At 43.3% G+C, this 18,662-nt stretch overlaps 1 protein-coding gene across 1 annotated transcript in view; it reads right to left on the reverse strand.

Annotated features, from left to right (window-relative positions):
• Window positions 1-608: 608 nt before the first annotated feature.
• PEMT (phosphatidylethanolamine N-methyltransferase) overlaps window positions 609-18,662 on the reverse strand; it is a 286,921-nt gene continuing 268,867 nt past the window's right edge. The window contains exons 6-7 of the mRNA XM_077449505.1: window positions 16,820-16,894; window positions 609-2,760 (exon numbers count right to left, since the gene is read on the reverse strand). Coding sequence (XP_077305631.1) covers window positions 2,712-2,760; window positions 16,820-16,894 — 124 coding nt within the window. The 3' untranslated portion in view covers window positions 609-2,711. The remainder of the gene's footprint in view (window positions 2,761-16,819; window positions 16,895-18,662) is intronic.

Genomic DNA, 18,662 nt, shown 5'->3' on the forward strand with positions numbered 1-18,662 from the left:
TGGAACTAAACGAATTGCACATGTCTAGCAGGAGGTGCATCTGCCCCCGGGTGCAGATGAACAAGGAAGCAAGGAACAAACTCAGGGTGGTACACCCATTCTAAGGCATGTATTAACAGTGGGGGAGGGGGATGCAATTCTAGATCCTTTCCCTGGACGCTGGACAACCCTATCCTGGTACTGCTCCTAGGCAGATCCAAGGAGAGCTGCAGAAGAAGGATGGACCTTGGGCTACTTGGGTACATAGACTAGAGACTGGACAAAGTGGTGGCCTTATTTCAAACTTTATTTTTTTGCAAAAAAGGATTACATAGGTAGTACATTGCATCATCTACCGAAGGCCAAAGCAGGTAGGCCCACAGAATTAATTAAGGCTTGCGGGTTTAGTGCTATGCCTCAGTGTCGCTGCAATCACACAGAGCAATTAAATGTTGCTGGCATTTTTTTTCATTCAATTTCCCTAAGTCTGTGCTGTATAATTACCTAACACAATGTGCTCTTAGGGGGAACATTAGACTAATTAGGCAGGAATGTCTCAATCTGAAATTAGACAATCAGGAGATGGAATAAAATTTTATTTTAAAGCTCCTCTCACTAAAGACAACACAGAACGGGATGTTTTTCTTTTTTTTTTTTGTGTTATTTCCAAATTCATAAAACAAGTAAAATTAGACAAAATGTTCTTTCAGTAGTCCTCAGGACAAGCCAAAAACAGATTCATGTTCCCATAACTTCATCAGCAGCCCTTTATAAATAAAAAAAAGATATATATTTAAAGGATAACTCCGCTTTCTTAAATAAACTTCCCCTCTGGGTGATCTATGGACATTGCAGGGACTGTAACCAACTTTGTTGCAGATCCCTACCTTTTTTTTTATTCTGAAGAAATAGCTGTTTGTTTGTCTGTGTCCATGTGGAAAGTGAATCTCATGGGAGTGGTTTTATAATTATCAATCAGCTTCTGCACATACAGGGTTGCTAATGGGCAGAGTGTCAGGGTCTGCATCCCTTTAGGCATGATTTCCTATTGAGAGTATCTCACCATAAAATGAAAGTTTTGCTGCAGGGGATGCCCAAAATCTGACTTGTATCTTAGTGCAGATTTCTGGCAAAATCAGTGAGCCAATCACACAAGCAGGGAAATTATATTTCAGGGGGGTGTTCTGTACACCAGCTGTGCACAGAGCACCTCCAGGTTGCAGAAAATGACAACACTGCAGATTAAAAGGGATAGATAACTTTAAACAACATTCAATCACAATATGATTTGTGTAGCAAGGGGGTTAAAACCGCCCCACTAGCGTCCGAAAACAGCTTTACCGCTGATACCCTAGGTGGCTCAGTGTGAAATAGGTCTAAATGAAAGGGGGGGGGGGCAGGCAACAATCTTTTAAAATATGGACAACTAAATACAAATGTGAATCACTGGTATCTTAAATATACTGTGGGAGTGCAGCAGGTAAAGGCACAATCATGAGCATGTATGTGATGGCCGCCTTCTGGGGCTGGGGTGCGCGTGGTGCCCAATCACACACAGAGCTCTGTGTTAAAAAAAAACACAGAACTCTGTGTACAGGGAACATCAATCTGACTGTTTCTTCTCCCTGAAAGCAGGGTGAAAAAGAACTAGACTGGTAAGTAAAAGCAGTACACTTTACTCTTTATTAGGCACACACTTAACGCCTTGATTGCCCCTAGATGTTAACCCCCTACCAGCCAGTGTCATTTGTACAGTATCCGTGTATATAATTATCAGTGATCACTGTATTCGTGTCACTAGCGACCTTAGTGTCAGTTAGTGACCCTCCCAACCAGTTTCTGTTAACTCCAGATTGCCCGCCACCCTATCACAGTCCCACTATAGGTTGTTGATCACCGCCATTACAATATAGCGTCTATAGCTGCATAAATTCCAGTATATATACCATAGTTTGTAGACACTATTACATACCACACAAACCAATATACACTTATTGGTATTTTTTTTAATCAAAGACATGTAACAGAATAAATTTTGGCCTAAATTAAAAAAAAAAAATTCATTTATTTTTTTATTTTATATTAAAAAACATATTAAAGGCTCCTATCCCAAAAAAATAGAAGTGCTGTGATAAATGAATGCAAAACAAACTAATAAATGATGATGAGAGAGCTGCATGTGGTAATAGTCAAACACCTATATATAGTTAAAATCAAAATAACCATGCTCCATAATGTACATATATTAAGGAGTGCGGTTATTTTGATTTTCACTCTTTATTGAATTTGTTTAATAACAAAGTAGAAAGAAAAAAAAATGATATATATAAAAAAATAATTATATCGTGTGTGTGTGTGTGTATATATATATATATATATATATATATATATATATATATATATATATATATATATATATATATAACATTTTATTTATTCATTTTTTTTCTACTTTGAAATAAATGAAAAAAAATATAACAAAACCCAGTGGTGATCAAAAATCAACCACAGAAAGTTATATTTCTGTATTTTTTTTTTATAAATTTCATTTGTGTACATTGTTACATGACTGCCAATTGTCAATTAAAATAGCGCAGTGCTAAAAAGCAAAAAATGCCCTGATCATGAAAGGGGGTAAAACCTTTCGGAGGTCCAGTGGTTAAACAATGCTACATAATGAAGTGCCTTTGATGCAGAGATGGTTTTTCCGGTCATTTTAAAATGCTGAAATTTTACTTCTTTGATTTGTCTGTCTTCCTGTAAATTTCCTCTGTAAATGGACTGTACGAATAAAACAAAAACAGAAATCAGATTAGCAATTCACAAACATAGTAGCATAGATACAAACTTGAAGAAATCAATCTCTATGCAGGACTGAACAAATTAGTCTAACCACCCAAGTTTTTTGCATTTTAGATAGAATTGGGAAGATTTAAACTAATGCCGCGTACACACGAGCGGATTTGCCTTCGGAAAAATCTTGGAGGTTTTTTTTTCTGACGGAATTCCGCTCAAGCTTGGCTTGCATACACACGGTCACACAAGTTCTCTGAACTTACGACCGTCAAGAACTCGGTGACATACAACACTATGACGAGCCGAGAAAATGAAGTTCAATGCTTCCGAGCATGCGTCCAATTGTTTCCGAGCATGCGTAGGAATTTTGCGCGTCGAAATGTGTACAGACGATTGGAACTTTTTCCTGCCAAAAAAAAAATTGAGTACCTGCTCTCAATCTTTTGCTGGCTGGAATTTGGCCAGCAAAAGTCCGATGGAACATACACACGATCGCATTTTTGGACCAATAGCTCTCATTGGTCTTTTGCTGGCCGAATTTCCGATCGCGTGTACGGGGCATTACTGTTAGATTTTTATCCCTATACTGTTTGGATGAAAATTTCGGAGCTCCACACCAAAATGGTAAATTCCAAACTAACGTTTTTTTTTCAAGCATGTAGCGAACTCAATAGAAAATGTGTTTGGGGTGCCTCAGCTCCGTCCTTTTCATCAGGGCTACAATGTAAAATCTTTTTTTGGACTAAAACCTTCCGAAAGGCTGGAGTTGAGTCTCTAGAAACATTCTGGCTAATGAACACAACATATCTTGGAATAAAACTTTTTGTTTGGATTTTAACATTTCAGTGCGGCAGGCCAAAACTTTCATCCAACCATTATGCCGATTACCCAAGGGTTTTTTTTGCCCAAGGAGGTCACTCAATATGTGTAAGGAGCCTACACATCACCCAGACGCCCCATCAGGATAATAGTAGTAAAGCCTCATGAGATACCAATCATAGGTACTGAGCAGAATCCACAAGAGTCCCAGCACCATTCAAATCACTATGCCGGGTCTTGATCCCTGTCCGTGACCCTATTTGGGGACAGCAACAAGAAACACAAATTCTAATCCTTTTCCCCCCTCTGCTACTTTGCGTTTCACAAAAGTCTAAAATAAAATAAGATTTCGGCTGCAGCAGCTTAAAAAACACTGTTTAAAATCATTAAGGACAGAGCCTGGGGCCCATTTACACCATCATGGTACAGGCACATCTTATGCCATGCATCAACAGGTGTTGCTTTCAGGTTGTGTTGACAATGCCCGGAAAATGGCTCATATACCATTTCTGCCAGTGTACCACACTGCAATGCACATTAATGTGTTGCCCTCCATTGCAATGCACATCTGTCAGTTAGGTGTGTTGGATTGCCATTCAGAATGTGATAGTGTGAATGTGCCCTTATCATGCCAGTAGAATTTTAAAGCTGAAGATTGTTGGGCCATCTCAGTGAAGGAGTCTCCAGGCACATACACATACATTACCAAAAGTATTGGGACACTTACCTTTACACGCACATGAACTTTAATGGCATCCCAGTCTTAATCCGTAGGTTTCAATATTGAGTTGGCCCACCCTTTGCAGCTATAACAGCTTCACCTCTTCTGGGAAGGCTCTCCACAAGGTTTAGGAGTGTGTCTATGGGAATGTTTGACCATTCTTCCAAAAGCTCATTTGAGAGGTTAGGCACTGATGTGGACAAGAAGGCCTGGCTCACAGTCTCCAGCCTAATTCCTCCCAAAGGTGTTCTATCGGTTTGAGGTCAGGACTTTGTGCAGGTTAGTCAAGTTTCTCCACCCCTAACTCACTCATCCATGTCTTTATGGACCTTGCTTTGTGCACTGGTGTGCAGTCATGTTGGAACAGGAAGGGACCATCCCCAAACTCTTCCCACAAAGTTGGGAGCATGAAATTGTCATAAATGTCTTGGTATGCTGATGCCTTAAGAGGTCCCTTCACTGGAACTAAGGGGCCAAGCCCAACCCCTGAAAAACAACCCCACACCATAATCCCCCCTCCACCAAATGATTTGGACCAGTGCACAAAGCAAAGGATATGAATGAGTGACTTTGAAGTGGAGGAACTTGACTGGGCTGCACAGGTTCCTGCCTGCCCGATAGAACACCTTTGGGATGAATTAGAGCAGAGATTGCGAGCCATGCTTGCTTGTTGACATCAGTGCCTGACATCACAAATGTGCTTCTGGAAGAATGGTCAAACATTCCCATAGACACACTCCTAAACCTTGTGGACAGCCTTCCCAGAAGAGTTGAAGCTCTTATAGCTGCAAAGGGTGGGCCCAATGAACTAAGACTGGAGTGTCATTAAAGTTCATGTGCATGTAAAGGCAGGAGTCCCAATACTTTTGGTAATATAGTGTATCTGCCCTATTTGTGCATATATACTAGCCTTTTCAACCACAGTTCTATGGAACCCCTAGGGGTCCCTCAGAGGTTGATAGGGGTTCCTTTAACAGTGGCAGATTGATATCCTGCCTGACAAGCCGGCAGAGCTCCTTCACCAATGTCATTTGGCAGAGCCAAAAACATGGGACTTGGGAAGCCTCAGATAAAATTATCTTTATGTAGTGGTTTCCTCTTGAGGGCTGCGGTGTGTTGTAGTCCTGTCCGTCAACCTGACCAGCCAGGCCAGGCACACAGTTCTCATTCACCGTCGGGCAAAAAAAACAGTCCTTGAACTTTGTTTTTATTTTTATAGAGGTGAATAAATTTGAATGGGGATGGGATACTCATGAGATGCCCAAACTGTTTTGCAGAACAATATAAATGTGACTGACTATATACACCTCCTGTTTATGCAACTCCAATCTTCAGCTCCAGAACATCACTTGCTTGCAGACTATCCCTCTTCAACACCTCCAGCACATCACTTGCTTGCAGGCTATCCCTCCTCAACACCTTCAGCACATCACTTGCTTGCACTTCCTGGACCAGCTAGCACTGATTTGTAGACCTGACACTGGCTCAACCAGGCCTAGGGTGAATGGTCTTTGCAGGCTTGGATGTGGGCCCCTTTGGTGTATCACAAATGTGGGAAGTCCCAGTGCTAGCTGTCCACATGGCTACTGAGCCCAGTACCACATCTTCAGGCCCTGCCAGCCCTCCTGGCTGCAGCAGCTCTCCACTGCCCATAACACCACAGCCCATCCCACTGGCTCTGCACCCATCTCAGACTGCAATCTCCCAGTCGTCTCCGACTGTTTCACTCACCAGCCCTCTTGGCTGCAACCGGTTGTTCCTCTCCAGGAAACTTTGTCTGGCAGTGGTCTCCAGCTGTCCTCTCTTGTTCCCATGCCACCTGTCCAGGACACCTCTGTGTGTCGTGAGAAGGGTCCTGTCCGCACCCGAGCCCCAGGCCAACCCCCCACCCCAGACTGGGGTGCTCCCTCAAAGGCCCCGACAGCCTAACACTCCATCTCCAGCTTCCACCCAAACAGCTCCTCCCCAGCTAGGCTGACCCTGGGTATTTAACCACTTGCCGCCAGCCATATAGCAATATGATGTTGGCAAAGTGGTTCTGTTATCCTGACCGAACGTCATATGATGTGATCAGGATAACAAGCCGGTGCGTGCCCACGGGGGCGCGCCTTCACCGCGGCGATCAGAGGTGCTGTGTGTCAGTCTGACACACCACATCTCTGATCGTGGTATGGAGCCTCTGACGGAGGCTTCTTACCACGTGATCAGCTGTGACCAATCACAGCTGATCATCACGTGAAGCAGGAAGTGCAGGTAAACAGCTTTTCTTGGTTCGCACTGACAGGGAGAGCAGGTCGGCAGGCTCTCTGCATCAGAGGGAGGGTCTGCGCTGATAATCAGAACATTGATTATCAGTGCAGCCCCCATCAGAGGTGCCCATCAGCTGCCAGCCTGTGCCCCATAAAGAACACCTGTCAGTGCCCATGAAGGTGCCAATCAGTGCCCCATCAGTAATGCCTGTCAGTGCCCTTCATATGCCACTCAGTAATGCCTCAGTAGCTCCTCATCAGTGCTGCCTATCCAGTGCCATCTACCAGTACCCATCAGTGCCACCTATCAGTGCCCATCAGTAGCGCCTATCACTGCTACCCATTAGTGCCCATCAGTGCCCAGTTTTTCAGTCTTTTTTAGTTTGTTTAGAAAAAAATAAAAACCCCACTGGTGATCAAATACCACCAAAAGAAAGATCTATTTGTGGAAAGTGATCGATAAAAATGTAGTTTGGGTACAGTGTTGTGTGACCGTGCAATTGTCATTCAAAGTGTGACAACGCTAAAAGAGGAAAATTGTCCTGGGCAGGAAGGGGGGAAGTGCATGGTATTGAAGTGGTTAAGGAGGCCTGCCCCCTGCAAATCCAAGTTGGGGATTGGTCAGGGCTCCCCAGAATGCCACAGGCAGCTCCAAATTTCCTCTCCTCCTTCTTTCAGAATATTCTGGTGTCTTCTGGAAATGAATTGGCAGATGTTGGTGATGCTGCCTGTGAGTCATTCAGCTCTGCCCTGGGTCACTCCCAACCCAGATCAAGACACACCCAGGCTTGGCTGCCAGCCAAGCCTGACAATTTACTGTATCTACACTATCCAAAAAAATGCTCTCTCTCTCTCTTTAGCACACTAACAAGAGGATGCTACATTTATTTAAAGGAGTTATTCTTCTCCTAATAAATGCTAATGTAAGAGGCACCTGCCCTACTGACCAGCAGTGTAAGTAAGGCATTCTTATCACTAAACATCATGGTAAGAGAGGGCATTTTGTTGTGGCAACAAATGAAAGGGAAGCATGCTGCTTACTAATCATCATGGTAGGAGAAGCCTTCTCCCACTGTCCACCAATGTAAGGAAGGCATACCTTCTACTGAACACTATGCTAAAAGGGGTCCTTGTCCCACTGACCATCAATGTATCGGGCATACATCCTACTGAACACCATGGTAAGAGGGGCCCTTCTCCCACTGACTATCAATGTATTGAGCATACTTCCCGCTGAACTCCATGAAAAGGGCCCCTTCTCCCACTATCATAATACAGGGGACTATCTCCTCCTGATCACCAAGGTAAGGAATGCATTCTTCCCAATAATGATCACAGTAAGGGAGGTCCTTTGCCAAATGACCACCAATGTAAGGGAGGCATTCTTCACAATATCCATCTAGTAAGGGTGGCCCTTCTACCACTGACAACTAATATAAGGGTGGCATTCTTTCTGCAAACCATCATGGTAAGGTGGGCCCTCATCCCACTGACCAACAAAGTTAAGAGATGTACTTTCCACTGATCGCCAATGTAAGGAGCATTCTTTCAACTACCAATGCAAGGTGCCGTTTTTTCCATTGACCGTCAGTGTGATGGGGGCCTTCTCCCACTGACCACCAATGTTAGAGGCATTCTTCCAACAACTGATGAAAGGACTGATGTAAGGAGCATTTTGCCCCAATGGGGGTTCTTCTTCCACTGATCAACAATATAAGGGGGTCCTTCTCCCAAGGACCACTAATGTAGGAGGTATTCTTACCACTAACCACCATGGTATGGGGGCTGTCTTCCACTGATCACCAATGTAAGGGAGTCCTCCTCCCACTGACCCCCAATGTAAGAGGCATTCTTCAAACTACTGATGTAAGGACCATTTTTCCCATGGACTACCAGTGTAATGGGGTTCTTCTTCCACTGATCACCAATGTAAGAGCCATTCTTCCCAGCAAACACCGTGGTAAGAGGGACATTCTTTTCACTTGTCACAAATGTAAGGGGGCATTTTTTCACAGACCATCAATCTACAATGTTCTTAGTTTTTTTCCCAATAATCTGTTGATAAACAACTGATAAAACAAATGCATTGTAAGCTGTAATTATTATTTCTTTTGGAATAAGATCTGAAATAAAATTCAAGGGTTCCACCAGAGTAAAATGATTGTTTTTTATACAGTCCACAGTTTCTGTAAAAAGTCACCTGCTTTGCTAGAGAGATGCAGACGCATCAATAACGTGAATGTGAGGGCAAAGAGGGTTAATTAGTATATACATGGACTGTTATTGGGTAACTAGAAAAGCGTTCTAATAACCAAAGTGCATTTAATGGCCGGCTGGCCAGTCTCTTCTTGTTTGTAAACCGTCGAGCCGGGGGCGGAACAACATATGCACTCTGGCAACAGAACAGAGGACTTGCAAGGACAGTCTGAGGTCCTCAGCCAGCACAGGTGGATGAGATATTATCCATCATTAGCTGTAACCTGACAGGCCCCGGCTAAAATAAGCCTGGCCAGGATAGAGCGGGTGTGTTTGTGTGCGCTGATAGCGGACAGTAATGAGTTGGATGTGCAGACTTTGGCTGGGACACTTATTACGCCTGGATGACAATCTCTGCCTCAATTTTCTGCTAATGTGCAGTCGATTATTTCCTGTATTACCAGGCGTGAAAATCTTCACACTGGACGCACGTGTGCTGGAATATCTCGACCTCGCTCATATTGGGCAAGTGCTGAAAGTTCACATGGATGCACAGATCTGTGGGTCTGAGCTAAAAGAGGACCTGTCATTTATTTGGAATACAGAATTTTTTATCAAGACGGTAGAAAGTGGGTTAGCAGCCAATGAGGTGCTACTTCCCCCTGCGCAGGTTGTGAAATAAAGTATACCAGAGGGTCGCCAAAATTTTCGGTATGAGGGCCACATTGTATATATTTTATAAATGTTTGTAGACCAAAGTCTCGTGTCAGTTGCATGCATCTGTGGTCACCTATGCCACGCCATCATGAGCGGGACTCCATGGCAAAACAGCATCTTTAGTTAAGTATTCTTATTATATTTTCTTTATCTGTATCTGTCATTACTTTTAATAAATGTTATACTGATAAGTATTTGTGTGAGCTCTCTTTGCACATATCGAATAAAAAATAAAATAAAAAAAATTTAAACTATCATGTGACTGTGATATGACAATAGTTGCAATCCCCAACCCTCCAACATCTCTCCCACTTACCTTCTCAATGCAGCCTTCCGTTTTCATTTGAATATAGCACGGCTCCGCTCACACAGCCACATCATCCATTCACAGTGATCGAGAAGACTACAGTTTCCATCTGCCACTGCAGCAGATTGCACCATCACAAGTGGTGTCACCGCACCTGTAGTGCATTGTTCACTTCCTCCAGCCCCATAACAGAAGTTGTGTAACTTCCATATGGACCTGGGGCTGGGGGTAAACTATGCAGGAGCCTGCGCATTGCTGTGTGACACACAGTTGCAACGCTCTGCAGGATTGACTGCAAACATTTAATAAATGTACATTTTTTATTTTACTAATGCGGCTGCATTTCATTCTTGCAACAGGTGGGGTATGCCTTTAATAAAGCCATTTACCCCTTTGAAAAAGATGACCCAAAGTTGAGGATTAACATGTACAAACTCTAATCTAAACTCACAAATGAACTATAGTTCTTTTTTAATTATTGTTGTTTTTTTTTGTTTTTTTTGGCAACCCTGGCTTTTCTCCCTTTGCAGCCAATTCAGTAACTGTCCCCCTCCTCTTCCCCTATAGAAATAGCTCAGCGTTTGTGTTCCTTGCAGAATCTTTACAATCTTCAGTCTGATTTCTGGTATTGCAGTCTCTATCTCCTTTTTCATTCTCCTTATACACAGAAATAGAAATGACATTCACACATCCGCCCACATCCCAATAACGAATAGCCATTACAACCTATTTACGTCAGTTTTTCCTTCTTCTTCCAATTATAAACTCTCGCTCGGTGCAGACTGGTCCACTTATGCCTATACAGGTCACAGTAACGCATGGTGAGGAGCAAACATATGGCTTACTCATTGGTTACAGAGTGAGGAGGCGGCCATGTTGTACGTAAATATTCAAGAAGCCAGTTAAATCTCGTCCTTTAAATCCTTTTCAAAATTGAAAACTTGCCAAAGAGAAATGACAACTGGTAACCGACTATTTGTTGCAGTGAGAAAAGATGGCCTGCACACCCGCTGCTAACATTGTGAGGGACTCCCACTACCACTGCTGGGTATCTTATTTATTTCATACTATGGAGAATGTAAACGGAGGGATCAAGGCACACAAAGGTGGGCGAGAAGAACCAAAACTCCCAGGTGGGCAGGCATTATCACTGGGAGAGCTCACTGTTGGAGTATCCAAGATGTAAATGAACACTACAAACAAAAAATCCAGGCGTGCAGACCAGAGGCCAAGTGAAAAGTCAAAAAGAAAAATTAAATGTAGCTGTGACCGGTGCTGTCCAAAACTCATATGCCGCATACACACGATCGGAATTTCAGCCAGCAAAAGCCCGATGAGAGCTTTTCATCGGAAAACGCGACCGTGTGTATGCTCTATCGGAATTTAGCTGGCCGAATTCCCGCCAGCAAAAATTTGATAGCATGTTCTCAATTTTCCCGATGGAAAAATTTTCTATCGGAAATTCCGATTGTGTGTATGCAATTCCGACGCTCAGATTCAACTACGAGATGGAAGCAATTGGCTACTAGGTATTGAACTTCCTTTTTCTAGTCCCACCGTACGTGTTGCACGTCACCGCGTGCTTGGCGGTCGGAATTTGATGTTTAGGCAAGACAGTTTGAGCGGAATTCCGACAGGAAAACCATCAGAGCTTTTTCCGACGAGAATTCCGATCGTGTGTACGCGGCATTAGACAAATGAGGACAGAAAATATAACCAAAGGGGTGAACAGCACTGATCAGAAGACATAAATAGGACCCTCAGAGGCAAAGTAAAAACTTTTTATTATTGTTAAAAAAATAATAAAATGTTCAGCAAGGCATACAGCAGTCAATTGATGGTCATGCAGAGACTTGGATTAAAAAACTGACAGTACCTGGAGGCTGGAGCCGCATGGATGACACAGGGGCTTAGGGAAACCCAGCACAAAGCCGCTGGACAAATAACACAGATGCACCGATGGTGGGAGGGCCCGTCCAGGACCGTAAGGTCAGGGGTCCGATGAAGGGGGAGAACCAAACTGCAGGCACAGGAACTGTTGGGGCCAGTTTACAGCGGCCGCTTGCATTATGTACGAAGTGATGTCACAAACTGGCGGAAGTCAGCCAAGGGAATCCAAAGAGTATGGGCAAACCCTGCTGCTGGGGCCAATTAGGAACTGCCGATGCCAAGGGAGCAAAGAGAGTCACACATCGCCGACTGGAGACGCTACATGTTTTGGGGACACGGCCCTTCTAGAGTTAACCTGAAGAAGGGGCGTGTCCCCGAAACGTGTAGTGTCTCCAGTCGGCGAAGGTTCCCCCTTCATTGGACCCCTGGCCTTACGGTGCTCCTGTGTTCTTTGTCCAATGGCTTTGTGCTGGGTTTCCCTAAGCCCTTGTGTCATCCATGCGTCTCCAGCCTCCATGTACTGACTTTTTTTTAATCCAAGTCTCTGCATGACCATCAATTGACTGCTGTATGCCTTGGTGAACATTTTTTTTTTTTAACAATAATAAAAAGTTAGTTTTTACTTTGCCTCTGAGGGTCCTATTTATGTCTGCTGATCAATACTCTTCACCCCTTTGATTATATAAGATGTATATGAAGCCCACCAAGCTTCATCTACAGCTAAAACACCACTTTTGGATGGATTAATCCTTTGAACTTACCCAAAATCTGATGCATAAAAGGACTGGAGAGTCTTATACCTTAGGGGCTCATTCACACAGCCGTTCCTGTATGTACACCACCCAGATCATTGTATTTCTGGGGTAGGTGCAGCCAGGTGGTCGCATTTATCTGTGGCCTCCTCAACCTGTACAAATAGACAGGATGAGCCCTCTGCAGCTGTTCACATGTAATCACACATGGAGCGACTACTTGCAGTTAGGAACAAATGCAATCAGTCTACATACCAGGCTGCCCATCTGTCCCTAGCTGCAGGTAATCGTTCCTTGAGCAATAACATGCTAACAGCCGTGGCAAGTGTCAGGCTGCCATTGGTTTGTTTGAGGGGTTTCGTGGCTGTATATGGCTCCAGCCTTGCTAAAACACTGTCCCTATTGCTGAGGCTGAACCCTCCACCATCATGTGCCCTGCTCTTTGCCATAGGCCTCTACACAACATTTCCCTCCGTAGACCTTTGTCCTTTGTAGGGTCATTAGTACTCACAGGACACTGCTCTCTGTAGTTACCTCCCAGCTGGGTACATCTCTTCCAGGGACCCATCAGGGAAGCAGCCTCACACAGGGATCTCTGAACTGGCCTAAAGGGCCTTTTGCAATCCAGCCTAGCCCCCCACCTCCATAAGGGACAGAAAAACTACAGCCAGCTCCTCCTGTGTACAGGTCCACTCCACCAGGACCTATGCTAAGAGATGGGAAGATGCCCACCCAGTAGTGTCCTAAGGCATGCAACTTGAAAGCTTATACGTTTTAGGCACAGTTCTTTGAAAACATTCAAGATGGTCAGTAGGAAGAATGACCCTTACATTGATGGTCAGCGGAAAGAACTCTCCTTACAATGGTGATCAGTAAGAAGAATACCCCTAACATTAGTGGTCAGTGGGAAGAATGTCCCTTACATTAGTGGTCAGTGGGAAGAATGTCCCTTACATTAGTGGTCAGTGGGAAGAATGTCCCTTACATTAGTGGTCAGTGGGAAGAATGTTCCTTACATTGCTGATCAGTAAGAAGAATGCCTCTTATATGGGTGGTCAGAGGGAAGAATGCCTCTTACATTGGTGGTCTTTGAAAAAAATGCTCTTTATGTTGATGGGCTTTACGAAGAATGTTCCCCTTACATTTAGCCAAAAAGATCTCTGGTGGCAGTAGTTATACTGTGTATCTAAGAGGCAGACCCCCTAGCAACCTGTGGATGAAACCTAGGGGGTTCCACTAAACCCTGGTTGAGAAAGGCTGCCTTAGGATCTTGGAGTGCCAATCAAAATGAATGGGGCTGTAACGAACGTAACATTTTACTAATGCAATGCAAATATGTAAATATGCAGGGTCCCTTTCACATTCTTTGTGGGCATTTTTCCTGTGGCAATGGCATTAAGGCAGCCCATTCATTTTGAATAAGCTGTACTCATTGCCTCAACGCATGAAAAAACATATCTGCGCTATTTTTGTCAAGAAATATCTGTGTGCTAGGGTACACTATAGCACAGTTGCATTTTTCTTTATAGTATACAGTATGTGCAATGGGGAATCATTTAGAATGAATGGCTATGCACCATAAAATCCAACACAAGGCCCATTAATACTATCTGCATGCTAGAATGATTCTATTTTAGTGTGCAGGGTAGTGTTTGTTGTATGCCAGCGGTGGGGCTTTTACAATGCAAGGCACTTTTCTTTATTTTATTTTTTTAAATGTCAATACGACATTTAATTTTATCCCATCCAATCCAGAAGAGCTGCAACCAACTCTGACATCAGGTGAGCTTTGGGGTGTTGCAGAAAAACGCAGCATGTTTTAATTTCTCCGTAACCCACCTGAAGGCAATGTTGTGCATTAGGGAATCATTTAGAATGAATAACAATGCACCATAAAAGCCGTCCTAAAGGTCAGTTCACAATACCGGCACGCTAAAATTATTCTTTTTTTTAGCGCGCAAGGTCGTATGTGTTATATGCCGGTGTTATATTGATATGTGCCCTCCGTCGAAAAAGTGCCTGCGCATGCGCAGGACGGAGCCGAAACTCCAGCTGATTTGGTGATCAGTTGGAGTGATGTGACCACGGAGCACATCACAGGAGGCATTTTTAGACTGGAGAGACAATGTCACTGACAGTATTAAAAGCTATTCACAGAGCGGAGGGACACCATTTGTCAGTGTTGCACAGCGGCTTTAGTGTCTTGATCAGTGCCTGTTGCCTGTGTTTAAGGGCGGGTTGCAACAACTGCCCTTCAACACACCCACAAGCCACCCTGCAACATCAAGGCATAATGTAACAACTATGGTGTCCCCCCTCCACTCTGTGAATAGCTTTCAATTGTGCCCGTGAATTTTCATCACCCGTCGAAAAATACCTCCTGTGATGTGCACATGTGGGCACCTTTTGACGAAGGGCACATATGGATAGAACACCGGCAGTGGGGCTTTTACAATAGAAGGCACTATTTAACGTGTTTTTTTTAATGGTATTGAAATGTCAGTATGACATGACTAGGGTATAAAAGATGCTTTGCTCATCCAAAAACTGTTGGACCATGACTCCTCCACCAACCTTTGAAGAATAACTACATGAGGCTGAAGATGGAGTACAATGGTCATAGCAGGGTTTTATTAACCAATTATAAATAACTTATAAACATATGAACATATGCAACATATGATCATCCAATACATTCTGTCAAAAACAGGAGTCACAAGGTCCTTGTGGATATCAATTACTCATACCTGCGTAACCACTGAAAAATGTTAGGCCTCCAGCTGCAACACTGGCTCGAAGACAAACCACTATCACAAAGATACCACCAACCATAATAATGGGAGCTGCACCAAGGACAGGTCTCTACAAAAGGTACATATTTTTACACTCAAAAACCCATAGCAGGACCTTGTACCCTGCCATGACTAAATTCTCAACTGCAGACCACATGCCACAGAACTCAATAAGGGCAGGAGGGCGGGCCGTTGTCCCAAGCATACACTCCTCCAACTGATAACTTCCCAAGACTCTCCTACGCATCCCCTTACTGCAGCACCACCTTCTACAGTCTTCCGGACCAATTACGTGAGTACTCTTTTTAATAATATTTCCCACTGACCACAAGCCCTTTTCTTATGCCAACCCCTTTTAACCCTGTCATGCTGGCCCTTTGCTCATGCGTTTTTCTTTTAAACTCTGGGTCTTTTCATTCTCATCAAACACAACAAAGCTGTGACCAGCACTGACATCAGGTGAGCTCCAATATGTTGTGGAAAAATGCAGCATGTCTGCAACCCACTTAAAGGGGCACATAGAAAGCAATTGTTTCCTATATGCCCTTGCAGTGAATGGCATTGATCCAAAGCAGAAAAACGCATAGTGCAATCATCCCCTAAAACAGAGGTGGCCAGACAATAGCCCTTCAGCTGCTGTAGGACTACAAGTCCCATGAGTCACTGCAAAACTAACAGCCACAAACATGACTAAGACCAATGTCTGCCTACATCTGCTCTAAAAGTTCCTACTCCTGCTCTAAAAGTTCCTTCTTTTTTTATTATTAAAATTTGTATAGTGGCTGCTCTGCATCAGTACTACATTCCCAAGCTGGTCGGGACTCTTATTGAACAGCGACACAGCTTGTCATCTCTGCAGGAGTGATTTTTCCCCCTCCCTTTTTCTTCTCAAAGACATGTTCACAGGCAAGACAGTGCACCATCTTAAAGTCACCCGAGATCTTAGGGGCCCCCATCTGTGTTAAGGACACTAGTCACTTACAAATGAATCCACGCTAAGGGTTGACTCAGTGAACTGGGTAAAGTATTGTGGTTGAGCAGGCCTGCTGGGACTGTGGTGCTGGGGTGAAGAAGGGAGAGGACTGACAGACTAAAACAAGGTAATTTCTCTGCCCTCCTCCTGCCTGGACTCATATATCCCAATTTAACTGAGGTTATCAGACACTTTGATGAAGTAATGTTACATTTATGACTCATTATTCTTGTATGTTTACTTCTGCTCTTGGGGCCACTTCACTTAAAGAAATCCCCTGAAAGCAGACAGATTTGATCTTTTCGAATTTTCCTATAATGTTTGTCTTTTGTTCTACTATAACATACTTGTTGATTGCCTGATAATATTGTGATTGTTCCATCCTCATTTAAGCAAGATCGCAAAAAAAGTAACTTTCTGTGTTCACTATAACTTGTGTCCTTTACTGTGGTATTTACACTACACTAGTACCAGGTGTGCCAGTGGGGTTGAGTCTTTTCTTGGGGTTCAAGAGGCAGAGTAGGCAACCAACAATATTCAAGCTGCTCCTGCGGGGGTAGCACTACATTTGTATTTGGAACTGGTTCTCTTTGCTCTGAAAAAAAGAAATAAACTGGAACTGCCTTACCCTTCAAACAAAATGGCGACTTTGTAGCAAATGGTGACCACCGCTGTTAGGACAAGACCTGCCAGGCTGGAGTTCCTGGGTTAAACAGAAAACAAAATACACAAAATATCAGAACATGTGCAGAAGAGCAGCTGTAATAGACAATCATTTCTGAGTGCACACGAATGCCTGGTAATAGCTGCATCTGGGCTTTCAACCTCATGACGGCACTCAATGCGGCTCTAAAATTACTGCACGCAGATAAGACACGCCAAACCGAGCTGCACTCTGCATAGGCAATGAGAAACATCTTACTAGCTAACCTCCACAGAAAGGCCGAGTGTGAAAGGCATGTCCTCATAGAAGAAGCACTCGAGGCTTACACATTAATAAATGCCCGCAAATAAAATACAAATGTGATTAGCGGTCGCCTTCTGGGCAGCATGTACGATAAAACGTTAATAATAAAACACTGCAGGATTCTATAAATAGGACTTTTTTTACATCACTGATTTGCAGCAAAGCTTTTCTAAAGAGTGTATTACGTATGTACAATATCCAAAGCGGGCGTAGGACGGCCTGAGCCTTTCATAAGGCAAGCCTTGGGGATGGTTAAGACATAGATTAATGTTCCGTACAATTTTTTTCTGATGAGTCCCGCCACTTGATACCTGCAAGGAGAACTTTTATTGGTGTCTGCTGACTGAGACATGCATTTTTATTTTCTCTGACAGAGAAAATTGAGTACTGTCTGTGATACTTTTTTTATTTGGTACTAACATACAATTTTTCAGGACAAGCTTTCAGGGCATGTCCCCTTCTTCAAGGTCCAAACAGTACTGATTTACACATTTTTAAGCAGAATGTTGAAAAAAAAAAAAAAAAAACACATATCTGAGGGAAAGGAGAGAGAACAAAAAAAAAAAAAACACATAGAAATTAATGGTAATAAATATAGCAGCAGAGTTAGTGAGATAAGACAGAGAGAGAACTATAGAATGGAGGGGGGGATGCTAGTCACAGAGGGGGTCGTAAAACTTTAGTATAATGGGTAAGGAAACCTATATCTAAATTCAGGCCATTATTTTTTGTGTCAAAAATGGCCTGAATTCAGATATAGGTTTCCTTACCCATTATACTAATGTTTTACGACCCCCTCTGTGACTAGCATCCCCCCTCTCCATTCTATAGCTCTCCCTCTGTCTTATCTCACTAACTCTGCTGCTATCTTTATTACCATTGATTTGTATGTTTGTTTTTTTCTCTCTCCTTTCCCTTAGAGATATTTTTTTGTTTTGTTTTTAACATTCTGCTTAAAAATGTGTAAATCAGTACTGCTTGCACCTTGAAGAAGGGGACATCCCCCGAAAGCTTGTCCTGACAATTTGTGTGTTAGTGCAAATAAAAAAAGTATCATGGACAGTCAATTTTCTCTGTCACAATTGCAATAATACAGCTACAATCACATCAAGTATCTTCTCTGAGAAATTCTGGACTCTGAGTAATATCACAGAAGGATGTTATAAAGCACATAACTCACTGGGGAAAAATATATAAGAATTGTTATTACAAGCCCCATCATATTCAGCCCTGGTTCACACTATTGTGACCTGTGTTCTGTGTGCAGGCAGCCCAGAAATGCAGGAAAGTATCCTTTTTTTGAAAATCGTGCTGCGACACCAAGCGGTTTTGCTGATGCATGGGGTGCCATTAAAGGGTTACTTCATCTTTACCAAAAAGCTGCCTATGCAGATAAGGGGTAGTCTGTAGATAGAGAACACCTTGCTGTAGGTGAAGGCCATTTATATACTCCACGAAGCATAACTGGAACACTCCCAGGACATTGCTAAGTGAGGCCTAGTTA

Source organism: Lithobates pipiens, unplaced genomic scaffold (assembly GCF_037356315.1).
Source record: "Lithobates pipiens isolate NorthernLeopardFrog02 unplaced genomic scaffold, aLitPip1_a1.2 Scaffold_22, whole genome shotgun sequence".
Lineage (NCBI taxonomy): Eukaryota > Metazoa > Chordata > Amphibia > Anura > Ranidae > Lithobates > Lithobates pipiens.